Genomic DNA, 12,159 nt, shown 5'->3' on the forward strand with positions numbered 1-12,159 from the left:
TTAATTTTTCATTATTATTATCTATGAGGTCCTCTTACAGATGGCAAGGAAGCTGGCCCCTTGAAGAGGCAACCCTGAAATAAGTAACTCTTTCTCTAAATGGCACAAGATTAGGATCAACGTATATAATAAACTAAATAAAGCATAAAAATCTAAAGGAAGAATATGATTTTTTTAGGGCATAAGGTGAAATATAGCCTGCTAAGGCATACATGTCCCATGAACGTGTTAATACATGTGATATGATCGAGCTCGAAAGCACGCTGCAGTTTTTCCTCCATTGTAATTCATTTATTCGTGACCCCAAGGCAGCTGAAGACTGTTATCTGCCCAACAGAAAAACATACCAGGTGGTCCTCGAAGCAAGGCCTTAAATTGAACATTTTTCGAAGTTTCTGTGAACATAGAAGTCGACGATGCTGAAAGCCACACGGTCCACCCTTGTTCAGTATCAAAAAGGAAGAGGAACTACATTTTTCTTTTATTATTAAGACTATAATCTGTGATTAAAATTGCAATTTCTTCATTGCTGAAAAAGGAAAATTCATTGAGAAAATCTTTTTAGTTAGCCTGAAGAAATCTTTCAAGATCATCCTTGGGTAGCTTAGAATTAGAATAAATTGGAGTACTTAACTTGCAGCTATACAATGCAACGAGGAAGTAACGCTATGAAGCTATACAAGGTTCAAGAAGGTAGGAAGTTCTAGCTTGGAGATTAAATAGGAAAATGTGTTGTCCAGAAGATATTGTAACATCAGCAGATATCCGTTGTTCGTAGAACACCCGATAAATCAGCTTACCAAACACGCGTGGCCCACAAAAAGATATTCGTTTCCGCCCAGCGCGATATTCACAGGAAAACAGAAGCCTCCTGCCCCTCTAGACACAACTAGAACTAGTAACGCGTTTATTTATTTATCTTTTCATTCAACAAATCGTACATAAACTTTCAGAATAACAAAATTTTTAATTCTTCTTTCAGAACAATGAAACTACCAGCGAAAAGAATGACCTCTTCAAGATTGATTAACAATTGCGTTCTGGCACACTACACTTTCTTTCATTTAATTTTAATGAACCTTGAAAACACGCGAAAATGAAAGAGAAACGATATCACGACCATCCTGCACGAAGTCCCGAGGGCAACTGATACACTGAACTTGATTTGCGGAAGAGTCGGAGAAGGGAGGATTCTCAGAGAAAGAGAGAAACACGTGGTGCGTTCCTCCGTAAAAAGGGGACCCATGACACATTGATATGGGATGTGGCTAATCTGTATGTGTATGCGGTAAATGGATCACAAATTGAAGTGTGACCATTTGAATTTTCCACAATTGTAGTTTACCTTCATCCACAAACAAGCACACAAATTTATTTTAACTTAACTGAAAAAGTATATAGTTTTGAAAGCTTAATATAATTGAAAAGATATACAAAGAGAAGTATTTGAAAATTATGTGAATGTAAGAAATCACAAATTATCATAAATGAATACAATTTGAATCTAATTTCAGTGTTGGTCAACAAACAACAGCAATTCCATCGGAATTTCAATTTCACTGAAGGCTAATAGAGCACTTTATCGCCCACTTAAGAGATCTATCCTCTGATCTTATCCATGGAAGATCTTGTATCTGCTCCAAAAAAGTAAAAAGAAGTATATGGTAACACAGGAGGAAGAAAGCAAGATAAATAAAACGATAGAAGGGAGGAGGAAGCAACGGGGACTGGGAAAGGGTCAGAGGGCACTGTCCTGTGCCAAGGGGCCACGGAAAAATTTGCATTTCCTGTCCACGATGAATAATGCCAAGCGGAGGAACCGTAGTCGAGTCATCGTCGAATTAACTCAAAATCCCTCGATCCCTGAAACTTCAACGAAACCTTTCGTTCCCCCATTCAACGCGTTGAAAAGTCGTTCGTGACTGGAACAAAAAAGAAGAAATCTTTTCTTCCATCTTCAGAAGTTTTATTTGTTCAATTTTCATCGTCGTTCGATTTCTTATTTTACTACTATAAATTCATGAGCGAAGTCTATTCTTTGAAACGAAACGAGGCTACCAAGGGTGTTTCTTGTGTGGGACTGCCGTAACGGAAGAAAGAAAAGGGAGATGTTTATGGGAACAGCTGTTCTCACCCTTGGAGTTGTTGACCATACCCACATCTACTGTACATGTGTAGAGAAGCTTTTATGGAGGATGTTACGGGCCCCCAGGTAAGTACTTACACGCAACACGTGGCTCGATCAGGTCTGAGGGAAGCTTCTTTCCGTTTGTCTTTTGGTTAACGTTTCGCGTGCTGTGTTTGCTCTGGCCCGACCCTATGTCGAATGCACAACGTTTAAGATAATTAGAGGGTCGGTTACTTGAATGATTTAGTTGTCTGTAATGTGCTTCATACTTTGGTAGCCTTGTACATTATATCATATGTAAGTGTTTTGCAACTAATAGTAATGCTTGGAATAATTTTATACCATATTACAAAAATTTGGGTAAATTATTTATTCTAAAATTTACATTTTGTTTGTTGAGACCTCCTGAAGAGTATAAGGTAGGAAAATGGATGAGCAGATAGAAAGAGAAGTCTTGGAGGGAAAGCTGAATAGCGTAACGGCCGTCTATCCACAGAACCGGAGCACACTTGTCTCTTCGAATAAAAAAAGCACGTTGAAGCATCTGGAGTTTCGAAAGAGGCCTACGGGGGCTGGCTCTCCGTATAAAAACTGTTTATGTATGTAGCTCATATGCGTGGGAGCAAGATTTTGCTCTGGTCTACGCTGTCCTAAAGGATAACCATTGTCTGCATTTTTGAAATATTCTTCAAGTTAGAATATACAAAGGGCAATTAAAAAGTAATTGAAAAATTTATTCGTATAAATAGAATGATTTACAAACACACGTGCAATACATGAACAATGAATATAGATGAGGCGAGTACAAGATTTTTATGTTAGCCGAATTGTATCTTCTAGTATTCTATAGTGACGGTTTTCGTCTTCAGGTACTCGTTCAGAGCCTCTTGACCCAGATCCTTGCCGAAGCCGGACATCTTGAAGCCGCCAAACGGTGCAGCAACGTCCGTCTTGTTGTAAGTATTGATGAACACTGTGCCAGCTTCTATTTTCTCTGCAAATCTCAACGCTCTGCTGATGTCCTTGGTCAGCACACCGGAAGCTAGACCATACTCTGTGTTATTAGCCCTGGCTATCACTTCGTCCATGTTCTTCGAGTTGAACTTTGAGATGACCATCACAGGACCAAAGGATTCCTCTTTTGCTATGTACATGTCGTCTTTGACGTCTGTGAATATCGTCGGTTCAAAGTACCATCCAGGACGATCCAGCCTCTTGCCACCGTAGACTAATTTCGCTCCTTCTTTTACGCCACGATGTACAAAGTCCAGAAGCTTGTTCAGATGAGCCTTGTGATTCTGTGGACCATGTGCTGTTCTTCTGTCCAGTGGGTTCCCTATGGAGATCTTCTTTGTCTCTTCCACTATCCTCCTCACGAATTCATCGTGTATAGACTCCTCCACAAATAGTCGACCTGTTTCAGAAGACAATTTTATTGTAGATAAAGAAACTTGTAGCGTTGAATTACTTATCGTTTGTTCACTTACCAGCAGCAATGCAGTTTTCACCCTTGTTGAAAAACACGCTGCTCATTCCAACCTTAACAGCATGCTGGACATCAGCATCCTCGAATATAACCAAAGGACTTTTACCACCGAGCTCCAGAGTGACCTTCTTCAAGTTACTGTTTGCACAGGATTTCATTATGGATTGACCAATTTGCGTGGAGCCTGTGAATCCTAGTTTCCTGATCAACGGATGCTCGCAGATGGCGTTTCCGGTCCCAGCACCATTTCCTGGTACAATGTTTATCACTCCAGGAGGGAAACCAGCCAGTGCAGTCAGCTCTGCGAATTTCAAGGCTGTTAAAGGCGAGGCTTGAGCAGGTTTCATCACCACGGTGTTGCCTGCTGCTAAACAAGCTGCCATTTTCCAGGAGAGCATCATCAGGGGGTAGTTCCAGGGTGTGACCAAGCCACAAACACCAATAGGTTCCTTTCTTGTGAAAGATAGATTACGATTTGGCCTGGCATGGGATATGGGTATGGTGGAGCCTTGGATCTTGTCGCACCAACCAGCAAAGTACCTCCAGGTCTCTATAGACATCCCTATGTGGGTCTTCAAGGCTAAAGTGTACACAGCACCGGAGTCCAAGCTCTCTATTGTGGCTAGTTCTTCCTTGTGCTGCTCCATCAAGTCTGCTAGCCTACAAATACATTTAAAATCAATTTATGAAGACTATTGATCTTTGGTAGACTATTTACAAGGTAATATATTTACTTGAAGAGAAGAGAACCACGCTCCCTGGCGCTGATCTTGCTCCATTCACCCTCTTCGAAGGCCTTCTTGGCAGCCTTCACAGCCCTCTCCACATCCTCCATGGAACCACACTCTACCGGACAGATGACGCTTTCATCGTGAGGGTTGATGGTGTCTATCGGCTTTCCATGACCATTCACAAACTCTCCATCGATGAACAACTGCTTGGGGAACTTCAAAGTCATGTTGTTTGCCTGTAACTCTACAGCATCGTATTTGATCTCCTTGGAGGCAGAGATACCCCTCGCTGCTAGGACCACTGTGGTGATGAATTGCTGGAACACCGGATTCATGAAAACGTCTATGTTTTGTAACGTAACTCCCAGGTTGTCTTTCACTTCCTCGACCAGTCTGACGACGTCCATGCTTCCAGCCCCTGTAACGAAAAGTTCATGTTTCAGAATTCCAAACGAATGGTTACCTTTTCCACGAACTGACGCGGGCTTCTCTACGTACCACACGCGAAGAAGTCTGTGTCATTTTCGACATCCATGTTCAAGATGCCAGCCCAGATGTTCCTAACGGTATCCACGGTGGCCAGCTCTTCCTCCGTGAACTGGATCACAGTATCCTCGCTCTTCTGACCATATTTGCTAGCAGGAATGGTTCTTGTTCCAATTTTTATCCTCTCCACGTTGACAAATCGGTCATCGACGGCATTGATCAGTAATCCGCCTTCGTGAATGATGCCCACCCTGTCCTCCACGTTCACCTGAATCTCATGGGCAGGAATCTGGTCGCTGTTCCATAAGCTAGACCCAAATAGACGGACTTCCTCGTCGTTGATGGTAGTCCAGGCTCCTGGAGTGCTGTCCATGCCACGGATGAAGTTATGGATCTGCTTGGCAGGCTTGGACCAATTAATTTTTTGAAGCTCCTTCTTATTTAACATGGGGTCGTAGCTAGCTCCTTCCTCCGGTTGAGGAATTATCGGCGCAGTGCCTTTGGCCACTAGGTCTACAGCCTCCCCCAAGGCTTTGATCCCTTCAGGATAGAGGAAATTATTGTACAACGTATCTACAGTGTCTTTGGGTTCGACTTTGCAAGATTTCTGCAACAAGATTGGCCCAGTGTCGAGGCCATCGTCAGCCCAGAAGATTGAGAACCCTGCAGTGTTGTCTCCTTCGATGAGAGTCCTGAGGAATTGGAATATTTATTTTTAAAAATTTCATTCAATTGATCGATGACAGCGTCTGACAAGAGAATTGGTCAGTTCAGAAAAGAAACGGTCTCGTGAAATGTCGTTTCATAAACGTCTTGTCACGGTGCTTATCAGTCAGCTTATCGTTACATTTATTGAACGTGAAAGCAGCGAACAAACACGCATTATGTATAGAGATAATGTCAGCCACGAAAACTGAACCGAACCGGTTTCCATAATACGCGTGGTGCCTTTGATTTGACCTAACAGAGTGTCTACTTGCACCCCCTCCATCGGGAGATAAGCGTACAGAATATTTCACAGTGAACGGTCTCCTTTATTACGTTATACGATTGCAGCCACGTAACGCGTTATTATGTTGATTGCAGGCCTACTAACCAGTTTATGGCACTCGCGCCACGATGCCTGGGTAGCAGAGACGGATGGTAGCATATGCTGCGATGACGAGGGTGATTGATCACCTCCATGGGAATAAATTGACTGCAGAATGGAAGGACGTTCAAGTCGACCTCTATCCGTTTATACAGTTCCAATACTTCTGGTAACGTTACACCCTTGCTCCTCCAGGATTTGATTTTGAACACAGGGGTATTGTCAGCTTTTGCTGTGGCGGCTGCATTCAGGATACAATAGTATTTATTTAAATATCAAGAAATGAAGAAAAATCGTTACTATCGGACTTCCTGATTACCTAAAGGATCCTCCCGGTTCCCTTTATCAGGGATAGTGAAGACTCCTGTGATCTGATGTCCACTTTGCTTCAATAGTTTGTAAACTTCAGCCGCGAACGGGCTCTGACCGATTATAGCTACTTTCAGTTGCGCCATCGCCGTCTAGAGATTTCAAATCGTTTGAATCCTTCCAATATTTATTAATAATATTATCTGTACTGTTAATGAAGTACAGTGAAATATCTGAGACCCCCTTACATTAATTTAAAGAAGCGTGCTCAGTGTTAGTCGGTAATGTGCACCTGATACGTACCTATTTGTGTAACGTGTTAACACGATTCTGTCTCAGCTAACTTTCACTGTGCTTTTTTTTAAGCGAACTGTAAAGAAAAGAAAAATACGAGATAAGGAAGCTTGTGCATGAGAAAGTGGCTGCAAAAACGTGGCTACTATTGAGTAATACAAGCGTTAGTTTTCTACCGCTTTTCCTATTCCCAACTGTCGTTCACTTGCCAGCGCAATATTTGTTTGTACAGCTGGAATGTCAGGACAGGGTGTAAACAGTAATTGTATTTACAAATAAGAAATGTCAGTGGTAGGATGTCTTACGGTATTCACGACGTAGGTTCGCAAAGAGAGAAAGTTCCTTAGAAATAGCATCTAGTCTATGCAACGTTTACTCTTTCGGCTCTCCTCTGGTGCATTCACTTTACTACAACTTCACTTGACGTTTGCTAGGCTACTGACCCGCGAATCACTTGCAGCTATTGACTACCACCAGCTGAAACGTACGTTTATATAAGCTAGAGCGTATCAGCCATGAGGGTCAAGAACTTTGAGGAGATCCCGTGGCGATTCTCTATGACGTGCCACGCTCTTCTTCCTTATCTTGGATTTTTTTTTGAAATTGTACATGCAAGATTTCGCGGTATTCCCCCACACGGTGGCAATCATTTGCTTGGTTTGCAAAAAAAATTTACAGGAAGTAAAATTGTTGCAGAGTAGACTTTAATAATTTCAAGATTGCTTGATAAATGATTATTTAGATAACTTTGTTGTTAGTATCTAGTTAAAGGAGGTGATATAATTAATCTCTTTTTTTTCAATGCTAAAGAATATTTAATTATAATTATTTACTTATGTAATTATGATATGAACTTATATGCAAAGTCATCAGTTTTTCTGGATCGTTTATCATTGGTTTAAGTTCTGACTAGTATTAGCAGGTTTTAATCAAAAATTCCTCTTATCGATTGGTCAGAGGTCATTGATAAGCTGTTTACCCATCCAGTCTAGTACCGGTTTTAGTCACTTTTAGGTCACGGATGTACAGATCTTTGACCGAGACAAATAAGTAATTTATATAAGACTTTAATTACGTTGAAAGTTGCGTTTAACAACGCAATTTCAGAAGGATCGATATTAAGAAACTCGTTATTTTAAAAATAACATACCATCTTTTATTGCATCCATCATTTTATACGTGCAGCGATGAACAAACAAATCAATTATATTATATACTACAACATATACAATTTACATATTATTTAATTAACATAAAATCTATAGTGAATAGATATTACACAAGCGATTGGATTCTTTAATATCTAGGTACTTTGAATTCTGATCCTCCATCTAACACTGTTGTGGGTTTCCTCTTATTCATAATGTTCTGAATCTTCTGCCATTCTCTGTCCAACTCTGCTTTTTCATTCTTTTCCTTATTATACTTTCTCGTTCTTCTTCCATCAGCCATTTTCACTCCATACTGGAATGCTGCTTTCGGCAGTGCTTCTTTATTGTTCATATATTCGCTATACTCCTCTGGAGTGTCGAAATCCCATCTTCCAATGGGACCTTTCTTGTTACCAAGATCCATCTTGGTATAATCAACTTCGTCGTCTGAATCATCTATTGCATCCTGCATTTCATCCAGACCCGGGTAACATTCTGCATAGCCTTCTGGCTCTGCTGCTAATTTATTAAGAAGCGCTCCTTTTTTAGGAGCGTTATTTTCTGTATTAGACGGTGTTATACTTGGTAATTGGGGAGTGTTTGCTTTGTCATCTGTGTCTAGAGCATTCTCTGATTTATCAAAGTAAGAACCCTTCTTCTTCTCTCTAGATTGAATCGTATCCTTTTTGCCAATTGTAGGAACGTAATCCCCAATATCACCGTAAATGCTTTCATCTTGAGGTCTAGGAGCGATATCCATATCGTTCATATCGTCGGGTCTGGATCGTCCATCCTTATTCTTCTTTCCTTTCTTCCCATGACGATTGCCTTGTCGTAAATATGATAAGATTTGTGCTAATTTGTTTATTACAATATCGTTGGTTGTTAAGGTAGGAGTATTATCCGTTGTTGGTACGTCAGCTTTACTTCTGATCAAAGTGGTCGGTATATCTACGTCTGTGTTCTCGTCATCCAACTCTATCACGTAAGCCATACGACCTGGTGTAAATAATTCGTTTCTTTCAATTTGTTTCGACTTCATGGTCATGATAGTTCTGTAAACGTTACGTCCTATTTTGGTTTTGAACTGCATTTCATCATCCTTCTTTTCTCCCTCCTTCTTTTCTTTTACTTTATCCTTTGGTTTTACCAATTTCTCCATCTCTTGTTCCTGTTCATGTTCCTTTGCCTCTATTTCGCTTCTTACCTATAAAGCAGAATCTTAGTCAGACAGTGTTAAGGTCATTTGACATGGTAAATTTTTACCTTCTGAAGAAGAGCATAATCCAACCCTTTCACCAAATGAGTATGTTCCATATCACCACCCAAGAATTTTGACTGTTGAATCATTTGTCTTCTGCGTTCAGCAGCATCCATTCCAGATTTCAAATCAGGTGCCACAGCACGGTATGCACTGGCACTGTTCATTGGATCTTCTGCCTGATAATCTTGATTTGTACCATCCCTACGTTCTCTTGCTCTGTCCCTGTATTTCTCTGCTAATTCTGCCATCTTATCCTCTTCTTGTTTCTTCAATTTAGCATAAAAACTTTTCTTTTTCCTTCTGAGCTCTGCTCTACTGCCACCACTGATGTTTGGTGTCTGTGCTGTTTTTGCACTAGCATCTCTAACGGTACCAGGTACAGAAGCTGGGGTAGCAGATGGAACCGATGCTCTTGGTGTCATTAACAGTTTTCGGAAATCATCGTTCGTTAAACGAACGGACATTCCCAAGTCCTCCTCCGTCGTTTCTGGCATTTTTGCTTGTGTTTAGATCTCTAGAGAGTAAGGTTAATTAGTTAACATGAACAAAACTCTGACAGAAATACACAATAGAAAGTATTATTAAATCTGAAAGTCAAGTGTAGATAGAACTTACATTTAATATTGATAAATAGTTATACTTAACAATAGGAAAGTAATATTTGTTGATTAATTATTTGATAAAATTATGATTGCTCCTAAACGTCACCGCCATCGACACAAGCAATGATCACCCTGCCATCTAGGCACAAGGGATAAACCATTTAAACGCAAATGATAATGAAGTTGTTTTTGGTAAAGTAGATTTGCCAACTTTTATTTTATTAACATAATTATACATATCACATTAAAAACATAAATGACAGAATTACAAAAGATTGATTAATTGTTTCTAGCATTAACAACTTGATACTGATTCTCAGCATCTATACAATTTGCATAAAGCATTGTTGCCTTATTTAATGTAGGATTAGCAACATAGTATTCAAAACGAGTAAGACTGTTACATGCAGCTCCATAGTCTCCGTTTTTATTTATAGCTATTACTGCACCAGTAAATGTTGGATAATGTTCAGCAATTCTTTTAATTGCTGTTGTTGCAGCTTCCTTGGGACTAGCACCACGACGCATCTCTTCCACAGCCAAAAAGCTGAAATGACATCCTTCGTATAAAAAATCAAGAAAATTGTATAACATAGAATGTATATTAATAAACTAAATTTCTTTTTACCTAGGTAAGAAGCGCATCATGATGTCGCCATCACCGGTACCAGCAGCTGCGCCAACTTGTTGATCAGCGTATGCACCTGCACCTGGAATCGGAGAATCTCCGATACGACCAGCAATTTTGTTTTTGGCACCATTTGTCGATGTACCAGCCGCTATATGACCCTTTGAATCTATCGCTACAACTCCAATGGTGTCATGATTTTCTTCATCTACATAGGACTGGTGTTCTTCCATTTTGAAGTCCATGGAACTTACAGCACGATATGGGCCACAATTCTTGCTTGGGTCTGGAACTACATTCTGCAAATATAAGAAGTTATATCGACATGATCAGAATTAGTAATTAGATTTAGAGATGTTCTTTACCTTCCAGAAGTTGGGCTGGCAGTTATTAGCTTTCCAGTCTAGCCACATTTTCTTCGATTCTTCGGTTTGTAAGGACTCTTGTTTGAAGCCCATTTCTACAGCAAACTTTGTAGCCAACTCTCCACCAAGCAAGGAATGCTTGGTGTGCTCCAGAACTTTACGTGCAACAGAAGCTGCACCTTTAATATTTCTTAGGAGGCCCACTCCACCGACGTCCATTGTGACCCTATTATGAAATAAATAGATTCATGAAGATGGTCCTTAGCTATGAAATAAGTGTATCTACAAGTAAATAATAGCTGTACCCATCCATGATTAAAGCATCCAATGTAGTTTCTCCACTTTCATCTGGACTACCTCCAAATCCTACAGTTTTTCTACATCTATTATCTTCACAGTAAGTACAACTTTCTTCTATAGCATCCAAAGCACTCCTCTTTTGATTGTATAGAACATCCCATGCTGAAAACAAATAATTGTATGAATATAACATTACTTTTGTAAGAAGAAAACAGTTATAAAGATTTACCTTTTTCAGTAGCAACTTGATAATTCCATGTAATAACAACTAAAGGAATGCTGCTGTTGGAAGCAGAAACTTCCCGAGATGTTATTAAGCAAACTTGAGCAAGGAAACAAACTGCTAGTAAAAACTTCATGTTTAGGATTTCAATTGAAGACTATCGGTCAGTATTGAAGACTTATAAGCCTGACCATCCCTATTTATAAGTAAAGTGGGGATATATCTCTGATGTCATATTGTGTACAATTATAATATTGTTTTAATATAGTGTATCTTGGTAATGGACTTCTGATAATTTGCAGATGTCAGCGAATTGCTGGAAAAGTAGAATAGTTTTCATTATTAATTTATTCATATTTTCCTCAAGTAATGAATTGATAGCATATCATTGATTATATACAGATTTTGATGAAATTGAATATTATAATAAATCACAGTTCTCTATAATGCTAAAGATACCTTATCTAGCTCATGGAAAAATTTAATAAGATAAAAGGTTCAGTGAACATATTCTAATCAAAGTAACAGTAACATAGCAAGAATTGATTGAACATTTTGATAGAACTAATTATTATGATAAAATAACATTTGTATATAATATTTATATACTTACAACTTATCTAACATATAGAAAACTTTAATAAAACAAAGGTCCAATGAATATATTCTATTTAATCAAATGAAAATAGTTTTATCAACAATGCATTTACCGACTGTTGCTTCAGTTTATTTGCTATATGAACCTTTATCAGACATTGTTAAAAAGCTGCAAATAATCATACTCATTTAATTTTATATTTGCAAACAATTCGTTCATTGTAATACAGTATCAAACAAGAGGAGAAATATTTGATTAGGATTATGTCACTTTTTTGATCTGCTATAATTTGTCAACCAATGAGAGACCTGCATTATTTCTGTCGTTAATTAAACATTTTATTTCTTAAATATTCTGTCCTGTTTACACCGATTTCGTTATTGCTTTGTGAAATATTTAATATAAAATTAATCATATACAAATCTTGATCAGGGGTGAAGATTGAATAAATATGAAAGGGTTCGTTGAAACGATCAATTTATGATCAATGTAAAAGAGTGTCAT

General features: G+C 39.0%; 3 protein-coding genes across 7 annotated transcripts; all 3 read right to left on the minus strand.

Moving 5' to 3' along the window:
• Positions 1 to 2,841: 2,841 nt before the first annotated feature.
• On the minus strand, positions 2,842 to 7,235 carry LOC114872183 (cytosolic 10-formyltetrahydrofolate dehydrogenase). 3 transcript variants are annotated; one of them, XM_046289313.1, is made up of 9 exons: positions 6,830 to 7,235; positions 6,701 to 6,756; positions 6,534 to 6,600; positions 6,241 to 6,382; positions 5,928 to 6,162; positions 4,844 to 5,523; positions 4,349 to 4,763; positions 3,616 to 4,274; positions 2,842 to 3,542 (listed from the first exon to the last, which is right to left on the minus strand). In XM_046289313.1, exons 4-9 carry the CDS (start codon positions 6,374 to 6,376, stop codon positions 2,965 to 2,967), a joined length of 2,703 nt encoding a protein of 900 aa, XP_046145269.1. In that variant the 5' UTR covers positions 6,377 to 6,382; positions 6,534 to 6,600; positions 6,701 to 6,756; positions 6,830 to 7,235; the 3' UTR covers positions 2,842 to 2,964. The 3 variants fall into 3 exon arrangements, with proteins under 3 accessions (XP_046145269.1, XP_046145270.1, XP_029034967.2); XM_046289314.1 differs by having other exon boundaries at positions 6,684 to 6,756; XM_029179134.2 differs by lacking the exon at positions 6,701 to 6,756.
• Positions 7,236 to 7,657: 422 nt separating this feature from the next.
• On the minus strand, positions 7,658 to 9,662 carry LOC123988618 (protein Red). The gene is made up of 3 exons (XM_046289315.1): positions 9,555 to 9,662; positions 8,942 to 9,453; positions 7,658 to 8,882 (listed from the first exon to the last, which is right to left on the minus strand). The coding sequence occupies exons 2-3, from the start codon at positions 9,431 to 9,433 to the stop codon at positions 7,821 to 7,823; spliced, it is 1,554 nt and encodes a 517-aa protein (XP_046145271.1). The 5' UTR covers positions 9,434 to 9,453; positions 9,555 to 9,662; the 3' UTR covers positions 7,658 to 7,820.
• A 77-nt stretch (positions 9,663 to 9,739) lies between these two features.
• On the minus strand, positions 9,740 to 11,853 carry LOC114872214 (N(4)-(Beta-N-acetylglucosaminyl)-L-asparaginase). Of its 3 annotated transcripts, none has more exons than XM_046289318.1 (6): positions 11,768 to 11,853; positions 11,064 to 11,373; positions 10,840 to 10,996; positions 10,535 to 10,760; positions 10,170 to 10,468; positions 9,740 to 10,088 (listed from the first exon to the last, which is right to left on the minus strand). In XM_046289318.1, exons 2-6 carry the CDS (start codon positions 11,191 to 11,193, stop codon positions 9,821 to 9,823), a joined length of 1,080 nt encoding a protein of 359 aa, XP_046145274.1. In that variant the 5' UTR covers positions 11,194 to 11,373; positions 11,768 to 11,853; the 3' UTR covers positions 9,740 to 9,820. The 3 variants fall into 3 exon arrangements, with proteins under 3 accessions (XP_046145274.1, XP_029035038.2, XP_046145275.1); XM_029179205.2 differs by lacking the exon at positions 11,768 to 11,853 and adding an exon at positions 11,671 to 11,763; XM_046289319.1 differs by lacking the exon at positions 11,768 to 11,853 and adding an exon at positions 11,517 to 11,637.
• Between the last annotated feature and the right edge of the window lie 306 nt (positions 11,854 to 12,159).

The sequence above is a fragment of the Osmia bicornis genome, chromosome 16, assembly GCF_907164935.1.
Source record: "Osmia bicornis bicornis chromosome 16, iOsmBic2.1, whole genome shotgun sequence".
NCBI lineage: Eukaryota > Metazoa > Arthropoda > Insecta > Hymenoptera > Megachilidae > Osmia > Osmia bicornis.

Excerpts from the sequence above, each read along its gene's own strand:
- LOC123988618 (XM_046289315.1), bottom strand. The coding sequence starts at position 9,433 with ATGCCAGAAACGACGGAGGAGGACTTGGGAATGTCCGTTCGTTTAACG. Across the intron at positions 8,883-8,941 it reads ATTATGCTCTTCTTCAGAAG|GTAAGAAGCGAAATAGAGGC; the intron begins GTAAAAATTTAC and ends TCTGCTTTATAG.
- LOC114872183 (XM_029179134.2), bottom strand. The coding sequence starts at position 6,376 with ATGGCGCAACTGAAAGTAGCTATAATCGGTCAGAGCCCGTTCGCGGCT. Across the intron at positions 6,163-6,240 it reads GAACCGGGAGGATCCTTTAG|CCGCCACAGCAAAAGCTGAC; the intron begins GTAATCAGGAAG and ends TCCTGAATGCAG. Across the intron at positions 3,543-3,615 it reads TGAAAACTGCATTGCTGCTG|GTCGACTATTTGTGGAGGAG; the intron begins GTAAGTGAACAA and ends CTTCTGAAACAG.
- LOC114872214 (XM_046289318.1), bottom strand. The coding sequence starts at position 11,193 with ATGAAGTTTTTACTAGCAGTTTGTTTCCTTGCTCAAGTTTGCTTAATA. Across the intron at positions 10,761-10,839 it reads GATGCTTTAATCATGGATGG|GGTCACAATGGACGTCGGTG; the intron begins GTACAGCTATTA and ends ATTTCATAATAG. Across the intron at positions 10,469-10,534 it reads GCCAGCCCAACTTCTGGAAG|AATGTAGTTCCAGACCCAAG; the intron begins GTAAAGAACATC and ends TTATATTTGCAG.